The 17634-nt window shown below is 41.3% G+C and overlaps 1 protein-coding gene across 1 annotated transcript in view; it reads right to left on the bottom strand.

Moving 5' to 3' along the window:
- The window catches only part of LOC141989734 (solute carrier family 9 member C1-like), a 293130-nt gene that overhangs the window by 169652 nt on the left and 105844 nt on the right, over positions 1-17634 (bottom strand). The window contains exon 11 of the mRNA XM_074956659.1: positions 2737-2903. Within this exon, the coding sequence (XP_074812760.1) occupies positions 2737-2903 (167 nt within the window). The remainder of the gene's footprint in view (positions 1-2736; positions 2904-17634) is intronic.

Raw genomic sequence — 17634 nt, 5'->3', positions numbered from 1 at the left:
TCCAGGGATTTGGGTCTGTGGTCACTTTGTAACCAATTGGTTAGGATATTATTCTCAAGCCTCCCCAGGAAAGGGGATGTAAGGGTTTGGGGGGATATTTTGGGGGAACAGGAACTCCAAGTGGTCCTTTCTCTGATTCTTTCTCTAAATCACTTGGTGGTGGCAGCATATTGTTCAAGGACAAGGTGGAATTTGTGCCTTGGGAAAGTTTTTAACCTAAGCTGGTAAAAATAAGCTTAGGGGGTCTTGCATGCGGGTCCCCACAGCTGTACCCCAGCGTTCAGAGTGGGGAAGGAACACTGACATGTATCTGATGAAGTGGGTATTCACCCACGGTGAGGACGCGACTCTTCTTCAGTCGCCGGCAGCGATTCAGCAGCCGCACCATCACTCTGCCTCCGTGTTCGGCGGCAAGGTTTTTTGTTTTGTTTGCCGCTTGGGGAGGCAAAAACGCTGGAGCTGGCCCTGGAATCTAGGGTCCCGAGGGCTGGGTTCTTCCAGCCCCAGAATCAGACGAACACACACACTAACAGAGCATGTCTGAGAGGACCGGGTTAATTAGCACTCCCAAACTGACCCTTTATATGTCCCTAGACTCAGTAGGCTGGGTCGAGCAGCACCTCCAAGCTGTCACCCTCATAGGCCCTTGGACTCAGCAGGCTGGGTCTAACAGCAACTCCAGGCTGTCACCCTCATGCCTCACCTTATGCTCCAATAAGTCTGTTAGTCTATAAGGTGCCACAGGACTCTTCGCTGCTTTTACAGATCCAGACTAACACGGCTACCCCTCTGATACTTGAACTATTTCTGTTCTTCCTTCTGTGAATCAAGGAGGATGGCTGTGTCCCCTACTCACAAGAAGCTTATTTATACTCCTATGAATAAATTACAATAAATAAGTGATTTAAAACCAAAGTTATTAGAAAAAAGTATGATATTGTTATGGTTTTCTTAAATATATAAATGCTGAGAAACGTCGGAAAGAATGATGATGAAGTATCATATTATAAAAATCTATACAATGTACTCTGAGTGACTTCATTTGTGTAGGCCTTGAACGCCACATGTGAAGGATAAAAGGGTGCAATTGTTCTAGTTTTTCTGAAGGGGAAGCTCAATTTTCAAAAGTTTGGTAGATGCTACTGTAGATGCTCTTTGAGCACTAGAAGGAAATATATTTTCTGGTTAGTGACCTACTGGATGATAAGTCAAATGCTGATACAGAGTTAACAAAGTAAACCTGAATTAATTAACAGGTCACAACAGTGTCATGGATTAATCTAATCATAACCTGAATCCTAGCCCCAATACAACCCAAATAATGATCTGAACAATCTACCCCTTGTGGGAATGGGAAGATAGACATGGGTGCATGTATAATTATTATTCAAACACTTGTACTATTACTGCAATTGCGTATAGAACTCTTTTTAATAATATGAAGTTTGAGGTGTTTTATTTCTATTTACAGCAGAGAATGGGCTACGATTTGCAGTCAAGTGACAATACAATAGGTAGAACATACTGTTAGTTTTTCTCTATATTACTTTATTGTGTGTATGCATTTATGTAATGAGGGTATGTGTGTTTCAGAATATAATATACAGATATTGACTTGGTGCAGGTGAATATGAAGTTTTATTGACCCAGGAGACCAACAAAAAATAATGTTTTGCGTTTTCATACCTTTCAGGTCCTTGTGCAGCAGGGACCCTAGATTTATACAGTACAGTGCCCAGGTTGTGTAGGAAGGTGGGGTGTCTCAGACCAGTGAAGGGTCTATGAAGAGGTGGCAATGGGATTTCGGAGCAAGAGGGGGCCTATTACCGTAATTTTCACCAAAGATTCAGGAGGGGAAGTATGCAAGATAGTCACTGCCTAAATAGTGGCAATAGAGAGGTGGGCAAACATTCAGCCACTCCCAAAGACATCAAGGTAAGAGGATGACATAGGGTCATTGGGACAACTCCTAGTAACTGGGGTTAGTATGCCTCCTTTGAGAAGGGAGAGTTGGGTGGAAAAACAGATAATATTAAATTGGGCAATATTAGGATCTGAAGATCCCAATATCTTCCCAAACACTAACCCAAATCTGAACATTAGCTTATTTATTCTTTCCTATTACATCTAAATTCTAAATATCCTAGCTGTAGCCAAGACACCAACAAGCAATGTGAAACAAAGGTACTAGCTTCTTTCAGCTGCACATGTAACTTCACTGAGTACAACAAATATTCCCTCCCCATTTCAATAAAATTACTAATGTTGTCAGAAGAGCTAACAATCATTGTATTCCAGAAAGATACTCAAATTCAAGTTTTATAGGAACATTTCTTAAAAGTAACTGAGGACCAAGTATTGTATTAATCATCACTTACTCTTATATAGCTGAACTCTATTTCCACAAAGCCCTCTTTTCATCAAAACTAACCTCAAAGAGATCAGGATGTCTGTGCAGGATATCTAGCCCCTAATTTTTTGGTATATTAATTTCCCCCCTTCATAAAAACCCCATAATATGAATGGTATATCAGATATTTCCATCAAACCAGAGATCTCATTTATCATTACAATTCTCTCCTACTAGCCTGTAAACTTAATACTGGAGAGTCTACTCTTCTTGCAATGGATGCCAGTGTAAATCAAAAGCTGTGAATCATTCTTTTGTTTCAAGCGTTACTTTTGCTGCTTACATAATTTTCTTTGTAAGAAATATAATAAAGATAAATTACTCACTTTATAAGGGTAATCAATTTTAATTGCTTCTTCAGTCATAGTCCAATTTGCATCAGCTAAAAATCTATCAAGTTTCAACATGGAAAATGCGTTGGCCTCCATTTCTTTTATACGCTGAACAGCACTGTACATTGCCATACGCTTTGGAAGAGTAATATTACATAGACCTATGGAAAGGAAGAAAATGAATACATTTAGGTTGTCTATATATTTGTAAGATGTGAAAGAGAATGCCTGACTGAGGCTATGGGGTGACTGACTGGCTGAAAGGCCATTTCTGTAAAGTTGCTGGGAGCAGGGTAAAAGTCTTAATCTAAGAAGCTGTATGCTCAGACCATTGCCAGAAGCCAGAGATTTCACTTTGTAACAGCAGCTGCATGTTGCTCTCACCACCTCCTCTACTCTTCAGACCCATTTGTTTCCAGTGGCAACTGAATGGGAATATTAGGCTGTTCTTTTCCATAGGGCCTTTTACATGAATGTTTATTGTGCTATTCTGAGCAATTCATTTCCCTCTTTTTAAGGTCTCTTTCTCATTAGTTAACTGAGGACTCTTTCAGATAGTGTTTGGTACTGTATTGTAATACTGTGAGTGTTAGAGATTTTTATAGAACTTCATCTTTTCTACAGTTATGTTTTTCACTCTCTGTCTTTTATTCCACAACCACCTTCCTAAGAGGACGTCTACACTTGAAACTTGCTGTGGGTTTTGTTTAAGTGCCTTCACAACAACTGTTGTGTGAGCAGTACATACACAGCACATTGTGATCCCTCACGTAAGGAATTTTTGCCTCGTATTCCTGTGGCCACTTAGCACAACAATGTTTTGAAATAAAGGTTTAGTATTCCTGGCAGACATCCAATGGTGCATTGCTTCACCACTGTGCTGTGGGAACTCTGGGAGTTTTTTCACCACATATTGTGGGATACCTACCAGAAGGAAATAGGATTAGGGTATTTGGAGTCAAACTAAAAATTTCCCATGATTCCTCTCCTTTCATCCCAACATCCACAAGGCCTTGGTGAGCCAGCGACATTTTCAAAGCACCATCAAGCAGCAGGGAGGAAACATTGGTACATACTACTATCCTCAAGGAGATGATATAAACAGGATGCCGCAAGCATATGTAAAATAGTGCAATGACTTCAGAATCAGAGTGCTAAGGGCACCTGAGGAGGAGGAGACTGAAATCAAGCAGATAAGTCTCTTAGATCTTTCACTGGCGCAACTTCACTCATCAGACTTTTAGGCTCAGACACATAGTACTTACTAGTGGGACAGGATAGTGCTGCAGGCCTATGATGGCCAGCAGCAGCGATAGCACTTTCAGGATGTCAAAAGCCACATTCCTGGAAATCTGTGTAAAGCTTGCCCTAGAGATCCAGTGGTGGAAGAGTTGCATGCAAGCTCTCCTCACTGTGAAGAAGCATGTGACCATTGCCATCTGGAAGTTTACCACACTGGATTGCTAGCAGTCAGTAGCTAACCGGTCTGGTGTTGGTAGATCAATTGTCAAGACTGTTGTCATGGAGATGTATGCTGCTTCCAAGAAAGTGCTGTCCCCTGGGTAATAAAGCAGGGCAATGCACAGGAGGTTACTAATGGTTATGTACAGTTGGGGTCACTGATGGGATCCAAATACCTAATCCTTGCCTACCCTGACCCCCTAGGTCCCTGAGGTCATCAGAAGAATGAGGTATTTCTCTCTGGTGCTGCAGGTCCTGGTTAATCACCATGTTCACAAACATTAATGTGGGGTGGTCTGGAAAGGTCCATGATGCCAGGAGCTTTAGAAACTCTGTACTGTTTTCTGTAATGAGAAATTGAACTTCTGCTCTCATGGTATCTATGTACAATAATAGTGTTACAATTCATTCCGGTCATTCTGGGAGACCAAGGTTATCCCTAAATTCCTGGATTATGAAGCCTTTTACTGGCTTCCTGGATGGCAGAATGGAATTCTATAACTATAACCTGAGTATTTGCAGAAGGATAATAGAATGTACATTTGGAAGACTGAAAGGTAAATGGAGGAGCCTAATGTCAAGGCTGGATATAGATTAAAAGTATTTGCCTTTGATTATAGCTTCTTGCTGTGTTTTGCACAACTTTTGTGAAAAGAAGAGAGAGAGAGAGACTTACTGATGGAGACAAGGAGGAGATTGGCAGACTTGCAGAAGGTTTTGAACAGCCAGAGAGAAGGCGTCTATGAAATGATGCAACTGCTCAGGGGCACAGAGTCAGGAATCCCTTGTGCTCCAGTTCTGAAGCTACAGGCCACTTGTGAACAATACCTATGCTTTTGTACAAGGTTTTAATCAAGATTACAGCACAAGTATTGCTATGTATGTGCAGTCACGCAAAGATCTTATTAAGTTTCCTGTGGGACATTTTAATGAACTGTTTAATGAATTTGTTCACTAAAGGTGAACTTTATAATGAATTGTACGAGATGCAGAAACAACTGCAAAGACATTTTCAATTTACTTTTAATAACACAATATACCAATTCAAATGTACTCCATAGTCACAGTCAATAATTTGCAAATTTCAAACCCAGTCAAAACCTAAAAAAGTTATATAAAAGTGCAGTGGGCAGATCATTTTGTGGTTTCAAGGTCATCTTGTATAAGCAAGGTGCTCAAAACTATTCTCTGCAGCTTGGAGGGTGGGATGGGGCAGAAGAGTCTATTCCTTGCAGGTGAGAGAAATAAGGAGGTTTCCTATTGTCCACTGTTTTCTTTGTTGTCCTGAAGCATGGAATGTCTAGAAAAAATGGTTACTAACCTTTTGTAACTATTGTTCTTCAAGATGTGTTACACAAGTCCATTCCACTCTATGTGTATTTGCACTCTGAGCACAGTCGTCGGAAATTTTTCCCAGTGGTACCCATTGGGGTAGCTTGAGCACCCTCTGGTGCCGTGCACTCATAGCACTGGTACAAAGCACCCAGCTGACCCTGCACCCCCTCAGTTCCTTCTTACCACCTATGACGGTTGCTGGAACTTCTATCATCCTTTCTTTGGCAAGCTCTCTCAGTGGTCTTCTCTTTTGCATATTTGTATGTTAGTTAGTTGCGAGTAGTTTTAGTGAAAGTTTGTAACTTACTGAGTTATTGGCGTTTTTATCCATTACCCCGTGCTGAGGCATGCGTTGGTGCCTCTGAGCAATCCGCAGTCAAGCTGCCTGAAGTGCCTGCAAGAAGCACATGTAGGGGGACCGCTGCCAGATCCACAGAGACTTTAAACCTTGCGTGAAGAAAGACCGGGAGACAGGCTGAAGTTTTTGTCTAGAAAATAACCTATTTCTGGGTGTTGTTGCAGTGAATGGTGTGTCCCAGAATGTGGAGGTATCAGAGGTAAAGGGGAATCATATGCTGTGGTACAGTCCTTGATCAATGAACCACCATGTTCTCCAGGAGGGTTGTTTACCTCTCCATCATTCCCAGCAACTCTGCCTATGAGGCTCTAACCATTTCCCTGTCCTTTTCTCTCTTCTCTTTATCATATTTCAGGAACCCTTCCCTCTATTCTTTCACCTTTTTATCCTTCTCTTGGGATGCGCATATAATTTCTTTCAATAAGTTATCTCTTGAGCTCCTTTTACTCCTATGTAAATTGGACAGGCATTTAAATCAACGTTAGCACCCCTGTGTGTGTGATTGCCACAATGTGTCAGCTGCTGGGGGACATGAGGGGTGGGAGAGAACAAGTTATTGTCAAAATTGTAGTCACCATGTCAACATTGATAAAACGTTGCTTTTTGTTCGATTTGGGAATTCCACTCCCATAGGTTCTTTCCAGTCTTCAGTGACCTTCGAGATGGTAAGACATTTTCACAGACTTTGCCATTTGGGTAGGATCCCTGGACCTGTGTTGTAAGGCTGGGTGACATAAGAATGGTCATACTGGGTCAGACCAAAAGTCCATCTAGCCCAGTATCTTGTCTTCCGACAGTGGTCAATGCCAGGTTCCCCAGAGGTAATGAACAGAACAGGTAATCATCAAGTGATCCATTCCATGTCTCTCATTCCCAGCTTCTCACAAACAGAGGCTAGGGACACCATCCCTGCCCATCCTGGCTAATAGCTATTGATGGACCTATCATCCAGGGTGTGTATACTTGTTCTGGCAACTTAGGGAAGGTTAATAAAGACCAGGTGGTCCATGCACATTAGGGGAATGTGGCTTATTTAAACACAGTGCAGAAGACACAGGCTAGTTATTGCATATTTACTTCTACAGGTTGCTGGTGGGATGGAAGTTGGTTGGTGAGAAGCCAACAGAGGAAGGCTAGTAATTGCATGTGCCCTTCCGCAGGCTGTCCTTACTTTGGATCAGGGTAGATAAAAATCAATGATTTAAAAAAAAAATCAAAAAAATCTTATTTTTTAATTTAAATCAGATTTTTTTGACAAAATGCTTTTTGAGGAAAAAACTTATCTAAAGATAGTTTTAATTAAGATACATTATAGCTCAAAGGTATCTCATCATGGAATAGGGATTATAAATTCTAAGTCTATAGTATGAGACAATATATTCATGTAATGTTTAAGAAAAGTTTTGTAAATGAGTTCCAATAGTTCATGGATTAGGGACCCAATCTTGTGCGGTTCCAGGGGCTTCTGTATAGATTATTTAGGTTAATCTTTCTATCTACCCAATGGGACTCAGTGCTCAGTCTAGAAGATACCGTCGGAGATGCTTAGTTTTGCAGTTCTCAAACTGTGGATTTGTGTCTCCAGAGATAACATGCTTCTTACCAGAAAAAATGTTTTTAAATAAATAAATAATATAGAGAGGTGAGAAATAACAGATCTCAACCCCATTGTCACTCTGCAAATTTGTGTACACAGAGTCAATCCCTTATCTCTCTCTAAAAGTGCAAAGTTTCAAAAAGTTCGTTGAATAGAAGATTGTTGGGGGTGGAATAGATCTGGACAAGGAGAAGAAATCTGGAGATAAATGTGAGAAGAAAGGGACAGGCAGTAGAAACAAAAGTGAAACTGAATGAGCGGCATATTCCAGAAGTCTTGAGGTCTTTCTGAGTGTAGCCTTCATTGATTTTAGATCTACCATACCATTCTCTCACGAGAAGGGAAAACCTATAATGGCAGCAGGCCGTAAAAGAGTTTGGGAATATTTTAATGAAGTTCCTCTACCTGTGGGTAAGACAGGCATGCATGCAAAATGCAAACAGTGCAACAAAGAAATGCAAGGCCTGGTTTCCCAAATGAAACAACATCATGAGAAGTGTTCCTTCTCAGGAGGAAGCTGCATTGAAGATGATGAAGATGAAAAGAACATGTCTGAACATGCAGGGTCTTCAGGTTGGTAAACTTTTTTATTTCATACTTCTTTCTTAAGGACTTCCTGTCTTCCTTCTGGACTATTCTTGCACGCTTATGTTTGAGCAAAAAATATAGTTGTTACTCTATGGTACTATCATTTTAGATGCAGTTGTGATAAAAAATAAATAGCTGAAATAGGCAGATCTTCCTTTTACAATTTCACCTTTAAAGCAGTACTGAGTGTCAGTGAATGCAATGAGTAATAGTAAATGAGCAGTATGGTAATAATAATTAAATAACTGCATTGACTTATTTTGTTTAGGAGAACCCATCCTCAACATACAGGATTCTGAAGACTATCCACCTTCAAGATCATCATAATTTTTTATAGTTTCAGAGTTATCTGCCAATGATAGTGTTTCAGTGACATCAGGTATGTCACATAGCCACAGTATATCACCTGTAGCAAAAAGAAAAAAAAATCTCCATTATCCAGAAACAACCATAGATAAATTTGTGATAAAAACCAGCAGATTACAAAAAGAGGTAATTGATGAAAAAATTGCCCGGTTTGTTTATGCAACATACTCTCCTTTCCGAATGATTGAGAACCCACACTTCACATTAACATGGTTCAGTCATTAAGACCAGGATTCAGTCCACCCAACAGAGCAGATGTCACGGGCAAATTGCTGGATAAAGTGTATGTAAGAGAAATTGAGGAGTGTGCAAAAGATCTAGAGAGTAAAATTCTTAACCTGAGTCTTGATGGGTGGAGCAATGTCCACAATGATCCTGTTGTATGTGCTTCTGTGACAACAGAAGAAGGGATTGTCTTCCTTACAGAAAAAACTGATACATCAGGAAATGCGCACACAGCAGAGTACTTACAAGAAGTAGCAATAAACATTATAACAAACTGTGAAAAAAATTCAAACATCTAGTATGCAGCTTGCTCACAGACAATGCTGCGAATGTATCCAAGATGAGAAGAAATTATTTAGAAGAGAGTGAAGAGAGTCCCAAGCTAATAACATATGGTTGCAGTGCTCATTTGATGCACCTCCTAGCCAAATACTTCAGTGTTCCAGAAATAAAGGCTAATGTTGTTGAAATTGCCAAATACTTCCGTAAACCACTTTGCAGCAGCTGCTCTGAAAAAAGTGGGAGGAATCAAGCTAACTCTCCCACAAGTCGTGCGATGGAACTCAGTAGTGGACTATTTTGAGCACTATATCAAGAATTGGCCTAATCTGATGACAGTTTGTGAACAAAATCGTGAAAAAAATAGATGGCACTGTCACAGCCAAAGTTCTCAACATTGGGCTTAAGAGAAATGTTGAACACATGCTGAGTACCCGAAAGCCTATTTCTGTAGCCTTGAATAAAATGCAGGGAAATAGCTGTTTTATTGCTGACACTGTTGAAATTTGGAAGGAACTGAGTGAGATCTTAAAAAGAGAAATATGCAACGACAGAGTTAAATTACAAGCATGAAAAAAACGAATGAGACAAGCACTATCTCCAGCTCATTTTCTTGCAAATATTCTCAACACTCTGTACCAGGGTCAAACCTTAACTGCTGAAGAAGAGGAGTTGGCTATGACATGGACATCCAGCAATCATCCCTCCACAATGCCAACTACAATAAACTACAGAGCTAAGGGTGAATCATTCAAGAAATATATGTTTGCTGCTGATGTTTTAACGAAAGTCACACCAGTGAACTGGTGGAAGTCACTTAAGCACTTGGATTCAGAGTCTGTTGAAGTGATAATCTCACTTTTAAAAGTAGTAGCTTCTTCTGCCAGTGTAGAACGAATATTTTCTTCCTTTGGACTAACTCATTCCAAATTGAGAAATCATTTGGGACTTGAAAAAGCAGGAAAGCTTGTTTTTCTTTTCTAGATTATGAACAAACAGGAAAATGAAGGTGAAGACAACTGAGTTAGCTGCAGAAGCCAATATTTTAAGTTTCTCATGTTGACCTGACTGACACAGTCAATTTAATTTTTGTTTTTAAATATTTCCTTTAACTATTTTAGTTTAAAACAATTTTAACAAAAACAAACCTGATTTTAAAAATCTTGAATGTTTAACTAAATTCAAAAATTCATATGCTTGTTTTGTTAAAATATTATACGTTTGCTGTTGAAGAAAAAAATCCAGAATACATAACCTTGTTGTTTTAGTTAAATAAAATAATTTGAATGTCTGTCTAGTGTTGTTCTCCTCCTAATACAGCATGGCAAGAAAATTTTCCAAATATTAATGATTAACCTGTTGAACTGGAGATAGTTCACCTCCCAATGACTTCATAAATATCTGCTTCAATTACCTTTGGTAAATGAAATAACCAAACTGTCATTCATTTTCTAATATAGCTATAAAACTAATCTAAAAAGTTTTCAAAATAAATCACTTTAAAAATGTATAGTGTGTACCTTCTAAAAATGAAACCTACATCTATCTCTGAGTTGTGAAGAATATGTATTAAAGTTATAACAACCAACAAGAATGCACTTTTATGTAGAAATCCGTGATTAAATCGAGTCTTCCTGACTAGTGATTTAAATCATAACTTAAATCAATTTGATTTAAATCAAATCCACCCTGCTTTGGATGTATTATCCTGTGGCATGTCCCTAAAAGACAGAAAGGATTCCATTCAAAAAGGCAATGGGCAAATCAGGAAAACATGCCATGCTGCTGTTTGCCAGGATGGTGCCTCGAAAGGTGGTGCAGGAATGGAAGGGTCAAGAGAACCACCAGCTATACAGTTTCATAGAGTTTAACGCCAGACGGGACCATCAGATCATCTAGTCTGACCTCCTGTAAGATCACAGGCTATTAACTTTCATCTAGATACCCCTACATTAAGCCCAAATACTACAGTTAGACCAAAGCATTTCAGTCCTGAGGAAACTGAACTGTGTACCACAGGCTTACGGGCTTAGGAAAGAAAGTCGGTAAACGTATGGGTGTGATGGGTTTGGTCACAGAGACCCTCTTGGGATGGTCACCTGATGTGCTGAGACTACCTCTGAGCCCGTTTTCTCTGCCAGTTTGGGCCTTCAGAACCCTGCCTTGTTGAGCCAGACACGCAAGCCTGCTGCAACACAAACTCAGGGTCTGAACCATGCTCACAAAGCTGCAGACTTAACTGAAAACAGCTTAAGAAGTGCTCCTGTCTTCAGCCCCCCGACACCCAGCTCCCAATGGGATCCAAACCCCAAATAAATCCATTTTCCTCTGTATAAAGCTTATACAGGGTAAACTCATAAACTGTCCACCCTCTATAACACTGATAGAGTGATAGGTATAGCTGTTTGCTCCCCCAGGTACTAATTACTTACTCTGGGTTAATTAATAAACAAAAGTGATTTTAAGTAAAAAAAAAAAAAAAAAAAAAAAGTAGGATTTAAGTGGTTTCAAGTAATAATAGACAGAACAAAGTAAGCTACCAAGCAAAATAAAGCAAAAACACACAACACTAACTTAGTACACTAAGGATCTAGTTACAAATACTAACTTCTCACCCTAGATGTTATCTCAGGTACAATCCTCTTCAGACCAACATTGTAGTTTATGGCCTGTGTCCAGCAATCACTCACACCCCCGTAGTTACAGTCCTTTGTTCCACTTTCTTTCAGGCATCTCATTGGGGTAGAGAGGCCATTTCTTGAGCCACCTGAAGACCAAATGGAGAGGCTTCCAGGGCCTTTTATATTCTCTCTCTTGTGGGTGGAAACCCCTTTGTTCTTCTGTGCAAAATCACAGCAACAAGATGGAGTTTGTAGCCACCTGGGCAAGTCACACATCCATGAATGATTCAGCTTTCTGCAGGCTGACACCATTGTTTACGTGTTAGTTTGAACGTTTCCAGGAAAGTTCAGATGTTGATTGGCGTCTCCCAAGTCCATTGTTAGTTAAGTACTCCCAATTACCTGAATCGGCCCTTCACAATATGTTGGCCACATCTCCCTTATGTTTCCCCTACAGCAAACATTTCAAATACAGGCATAGAGCCAATGCTCATAACTTCAGATATAAAAATGATACATGCCTACAAATAGGATGAATATATTCAGTAGATCATAAACTTTGCAAAGATATGTTACATGGCATATCTAGCACAAAGCATATTCCAGTTATGTCATATTTATACTCATAAGCATATTTCCATAAACATATATAATGCAACATCACAATGGGCTTGACTGAGGTGGAAGTCCATTACTAGTTTAGTCAGGAATTTCGGATGTGGACATAAGTATACCTTGTCCTTGTTAAAGACTGTGTAACTGCCACCCTTCTTGTGGGAGTAACAACTACCAAAATGCTACTTTCATAGAGAAATGCAGGAAAGAAAAGACGGGTCTATCCTTTGAACTGGTGACTATCAACCTTGACAGCACCAGATTTAAGTTCCAGGGAGGAATGGGATCCACAACATAGATATATAAGCTACTGACCCTTAGGAATCTGACTGATGGGGCAAGCACTGGCAAAACCCTTTTCTGCTTTGACCATAAGGAGAATCATTCCCATTTCAACAGGTAAGTGTATTGAGTAGCTTTCTGCTATTCAGGAGAATGTTTTGCACCGTCCCTGAACATTTGGCCTCCTGAGGTTTTAACCAGGGAACATCAAGGCCATAAGATGGAAAGCAGATGTGGTGGGACGTAGCAGGCGACCATGGTCCTGTGGGAGATCAGGTCAAGATCTGGAGGTAGTGTCAAAGGAGACCTGGCCGAAAGGCTCAGCAGATGGTGGTGAGGCCAAGCCAGTGCTATGAGTATCATGCTTGCATTATCCTGCTTGAGCTTGAGAAATGCCATTAGAAGGAGTGTAATGGAAGGATAGATATACAGCAGTTTGTTTTTCCAAGACAGTAGGAAAGAGTCCAAAGATCCCTTACTGTGACCTGCTCTAGAACAAAAAAAAGATGTCACTTCTTGTAGAGACAAGTAGTAAACAGGTCTATGTGAGGGACCCCCGCATCCAGGGTTGAAAAATTAATCTCACACTACCCAGACTCAGAGACCATTCATGATCTCTGCCAAACAATCTGTTCAGGAGGTCCGCCAAGCTATTCTGAACACCAGGATGATAGGAGGCTTTAAAATGAATTGTATTGGTGATACAAACCTCCCAAAGACATATCGCCTCTTGATAGACTCTGTCTGATCTGTCCTCTCTCTGCCTGTTCATATAGAACATTGCCTCAGTGTTGCTCACGAGGACCTGTAAAGGGCTTGTCTACACTACCGCTAATGTCGATGTAACTTACGTCACTCAGAGGTGTGAAAAAGACACCCTGCTGAGTGACGCAAGTTACATCAACCTAAGGGCTGTCCACACCAGCGCTAAGTCGGTGGGAGATGCTCTCTCGCCAACATAGCTTCTACCTCTCGTTGAGGTGGAGTAATTATGCTGACGGGAGAGTGCTCTCCTGTCAGCAAAGCACATCTTCACCAGACACACTATAGCGACCCAGTGTCTCTAACTTGCTGTGAGGGTGAAAAGCCCAATAGGCAATGAACAGATGAATAGCCTGCAACTCCCACACATATATATGGAGAGTCATATAATGATAAGACCACAAACCTTGAGTTTGTAGGTTTGTTAACTGAGCTCTCCAACCTAGAAAAGAAGCATTCATAAACAGAGTCAATGTGGGAAAGGGAGGGGCAAAGGGAACTCCAATATCCAGGAGATTGGTACTTGAAGCAGCACCCTGAAGTGCTCTTTAATTCACCACCAAGACAATGAAGGAACCTGGCAAAGGATGGTTATAAAAATGTTCATAGCCTTGAGAAGGAACATGATGCCTTCTCTTGGTTCTTTTAGCTTTTGGAGCCAGAGAAGATGGTGTTTACCACAAGGAGTTTGTATACTCTAGTGTGGCATCACTGATAGGTATAGCCACTCCAAAAGGCACTGCCAAACCCAGAATGTCCATGAGTCTGTAAGAACTCTCCTGGACCTCTTCAACAGAAATATCAAGAAAGGTAGTTACGTTCTTTAAAAGACCTTGGTAAGCCAAGTAGTCATCTTGCACAAGCGAGAAATCCCAAGCAGCTACAATCTCATCAGGCAATGAGGATGATGAGTGCAAAGGAAGTTGAGGTTGAGCCTCCTGCAGTGTAGTAGATGGAGGTTCCAAAGCTTTACAGGCCTTTAGGGTTTTGCTTGGTACTGCCGATAACATCTTGGACCCCCTCATGTGAGCTAGTAAATCATCTGCTAGGACATCTGAAAGGCTGAGGAACCAAGGAGGATCTGAAAGTGGGAGGCATGCCCCATGGGTTCCAGTAGTGCCATGGGTAAAGCATAGAACCCCAGCCACAACTTCTCCAAGGGTAGCGGTCTCTGAAAATCTGTTGGGTACCAGTAACAAAACTCCCTTCATGAAGGAGAAAGTAGTCATCTATCTCAGGACAAGAGCCTACCTCAGACTCCAAAGAAGACTCTGAGTTGCACAATGACAGTGGTGCTGTGTCAGGTGGTGCCGAGGTCTGAGGTCATCACTCTGGAAATACCAGTACTGGACTGCACTGGTCAAGGAAACACTGAACACTTGACACTTTAGCTCCCTACAATAGTGAAGGCTGATTATAAACCTAAACTAAGTGTGTAACCAGGGCCTGAAGAGCCACCAGTACCAGCCAAACTGTCTCCTGTACCATCAGGAGTCTGCACTGAGAGGCAAAGTTGGTCTCATGCTGCTGCATAGGCTCCCGGTATTGTTGGTACAGAGGTATTTTCCTGGTGCTGATGATGTTACACAGAAATAGTTGGTACTGTAATGGAGTTTGATCTCAATACCCCAGGCATTGATGCCAGAGTTAATGACCCCTGATTCAAAAATATCAGTTCTGGGGAAGATCTCTTTCCCGAGGATGCCCTACCCTGTCCTCCTGAGTGCTTACTGATGAACAGTACTGGAGACCTCAAATATATAGTGGAGATTAGTCTCATGTCCTTGAATGATTCTGACCGCTTGTGCTTCTTTCTGGCACTGGGAAAGGGGATCAGAGCCAACATTATGAAGTAATGTCCACAACAGCACTCTTCACCAATGCCAAAGTACTCAGTGCGCACCCCGAGTGGGAAGGTTCAGCAGGCAGCTGCACGGTGGCTTCCATGAGGATATGGTGCAGTCTCACCTCTTTGTTCTCTTTTGTCCAGGGCCTGAAACCCTTGCAAGTCTGGCAGTGGTCTCGAATGTGATCTTCACTGAGGCAATTTAGGCAGGTGGAATCATGGTTACTCAATGGCATAGCTTTCTTTCAGCAGGCACAAAGCTTAAACCCAGGAGACTGAGGCATACCCCAGTAAGGGGCATCAGCACTCTATAGATAAGAGGAAATCAAAACTGCAAAAAGAAATAACAAAGAAAACCTATATTAAACTGCTAACTAACCACTGACTAGTTTACAGAAAAAGAAAAAATATTCCCAATAAGGGGAGAAACTTGCAGAAGCAAGACAAAGCACTCCAACTACCAATTAGAGGCAGTAAGAAGGAACTGAGAAGGATCTGGGGTGGCTCTGTCCTCTATTCGATCATGAAGCAGCACAAGGCAGCAGAGGGAACATGCACTGCCCCAATGGGTACTGCTAAGGGAAAAACTTCCAACTGTGGTGCACTGGGTGAACATATAGCCAAAGTAGAACATGCAATCACTGGAAGAATTTGCTGTGCCTTTGTCAGCCTCTGTCAGATTGAAAAGCCCTTCTCCATCAGACATCTTTTCCCGTGTAACTATCTATACCCAGTGATAAAGTCACCTCTCAACCAATTCTCTAATAAGGTCAATGAGTTGAGCCCTTTAAGCCTCACATTGTAAGGCCTGTTTGCCATCCCCTTGATCTTTTTTGTGGCCCTCCTTTGAACATTCTTCCCTATTTCCATATCCTTCTTGAAGTGGATACCAGAAGTGGACATAGTTTTCTAGTAGTGGTCTTACCAATGTTCTGTACAGAGAAAAGATCACTTCACCTCTTCTACCTGATACTCCCTTTATATAATTAAGGATTGCATTAGTTTTTTACAACTTTACACTGAGAGCTCATGTTCAGGTAATTATCTACAATGATCTCTAAATCCTTCTCTTAGTCACCTCATTCCTAGACAAAGTGTCCCATCCTCTAGGTACAATATGCATTCTGGGTTCCCAGATGTATTAAAATGTATTTTGTTCGGTTGTGACCATTTAACAAGGTGATTCAGATCATTCTTTAGCAGTAACCTGTTCTCATTATTTACTATCTCACCAATCTTTGTGACATCTACATAAATTTACCAGCATAGATTTTATATCATCTAGATTGCTCACAAAAATATTAAATAGCATTCAACCAAGAACCAATCCCTAGGCAACCTCATTTGAAGCAAACCTGCTCATTGATATCATTTTGAGATCTGTCACTAAACTAGTTTTTAATTCATCTGTGACAAAGTTCCTCCTCTGCCTTGGTCGGTCCTGCACTTATAGGCGGATTTGCTTGCCTCAGAGATTCACGGCAGCCCTCAGTTTGGCCACTTTTGCTAGTGGCTCAAACCTGCCATCCATTCAGCTAACCTCATCACTGGCCAGCATGGGGGGAAACAGAGAACAATCCCCACAGTCTCTGTGTCCCACCTAGTGGGTTGGGGACAGGCCAGATCCCTTTCCAATTTAGACCTTCCCTTCTTGTGTTTCTCTCACACACCAAGTCAACTCCTCCTGTGTCTGATCAGGAGTTGGGCGGGAACCCGGGCCCATCCTCTACACCGGTTCCAGCCCAGGGCCCTGCGCATAGCAGCTGTCTACAATGATCCCTGTGACAGCTACAACTCCCTGGGCTACTTCCCCATGGCCTTCCCCCAGCTCCTTCTTTATATTCACTGCAGGATCTTCCTCCTGAAGCCTGATCACGCTTGAACTCTTCACTCCTCCAGCAGCACGCCTTCTCATTCACTGCTCCCGGCGTGCCCCCCACTAACTGATGAGAGGTTCCTTTTAAACCAGGTGTCCTGATTAGCCTGCCTGCCATAATTGATTCTAGAAAGTTCTTAATTGGCTCCAGGTGTCTTGATTAGCTCTAGTGCAGCCCCTGCTCTGGTCACTCAGGGAACAGAAAACTGTTCATCCAGTGGCCAATGTATTTGCCTTCCACCACAGTCCTGTATCCCACTGGTCTGGGTCTGTCACACATCTAATGTGTGCTCTGTTAATTCCATATAGTTCAAGTTTTTTAACTAAAATGTCACATGGTATTAAGTCAAATGCCTTGGAGAAATCCAAGCATACTATATCAAAACAGTTGCCTTTATACATTAGACCTGTAATCCTGTCAGAAAAAGATCACAGTTTTGTTTGACGAGACCCACCTATATTTTTAGTCTCTATTTCTTTACTGATAGTATTCTGAATTAACCATTCCACTATTTTACCTGGGACTGAACATCAGGCTAACTGGTCTATAGTTTGCTGGGTCATCCCTATTACCCTTCTTAAATACTGGTACTACACTGGCAGTTCTCCAATCCTTTAGAATTTATGCAGTTTCCCATGATTTGTTAAAAAGGAAAGGTTACTTACCTTGTGCGGTAACTG

The sequence above is a fragment of the Natator depressus genome, chromosome 6, assembly GCF_965152275.1.
Source record: "Natator depressus isolate rNatDep1 chromosome 6, rNatDep2.hap1, whole genome shotgun sequence".
Lineage (NCBI taxonomy): Eukaryota > Metazoa > Chordata > Testudines > Cheloniidae > Natator > Natator depressus.
This window is presented reverse-complemented; position numbering and strand designations above follow the sequence as displayed.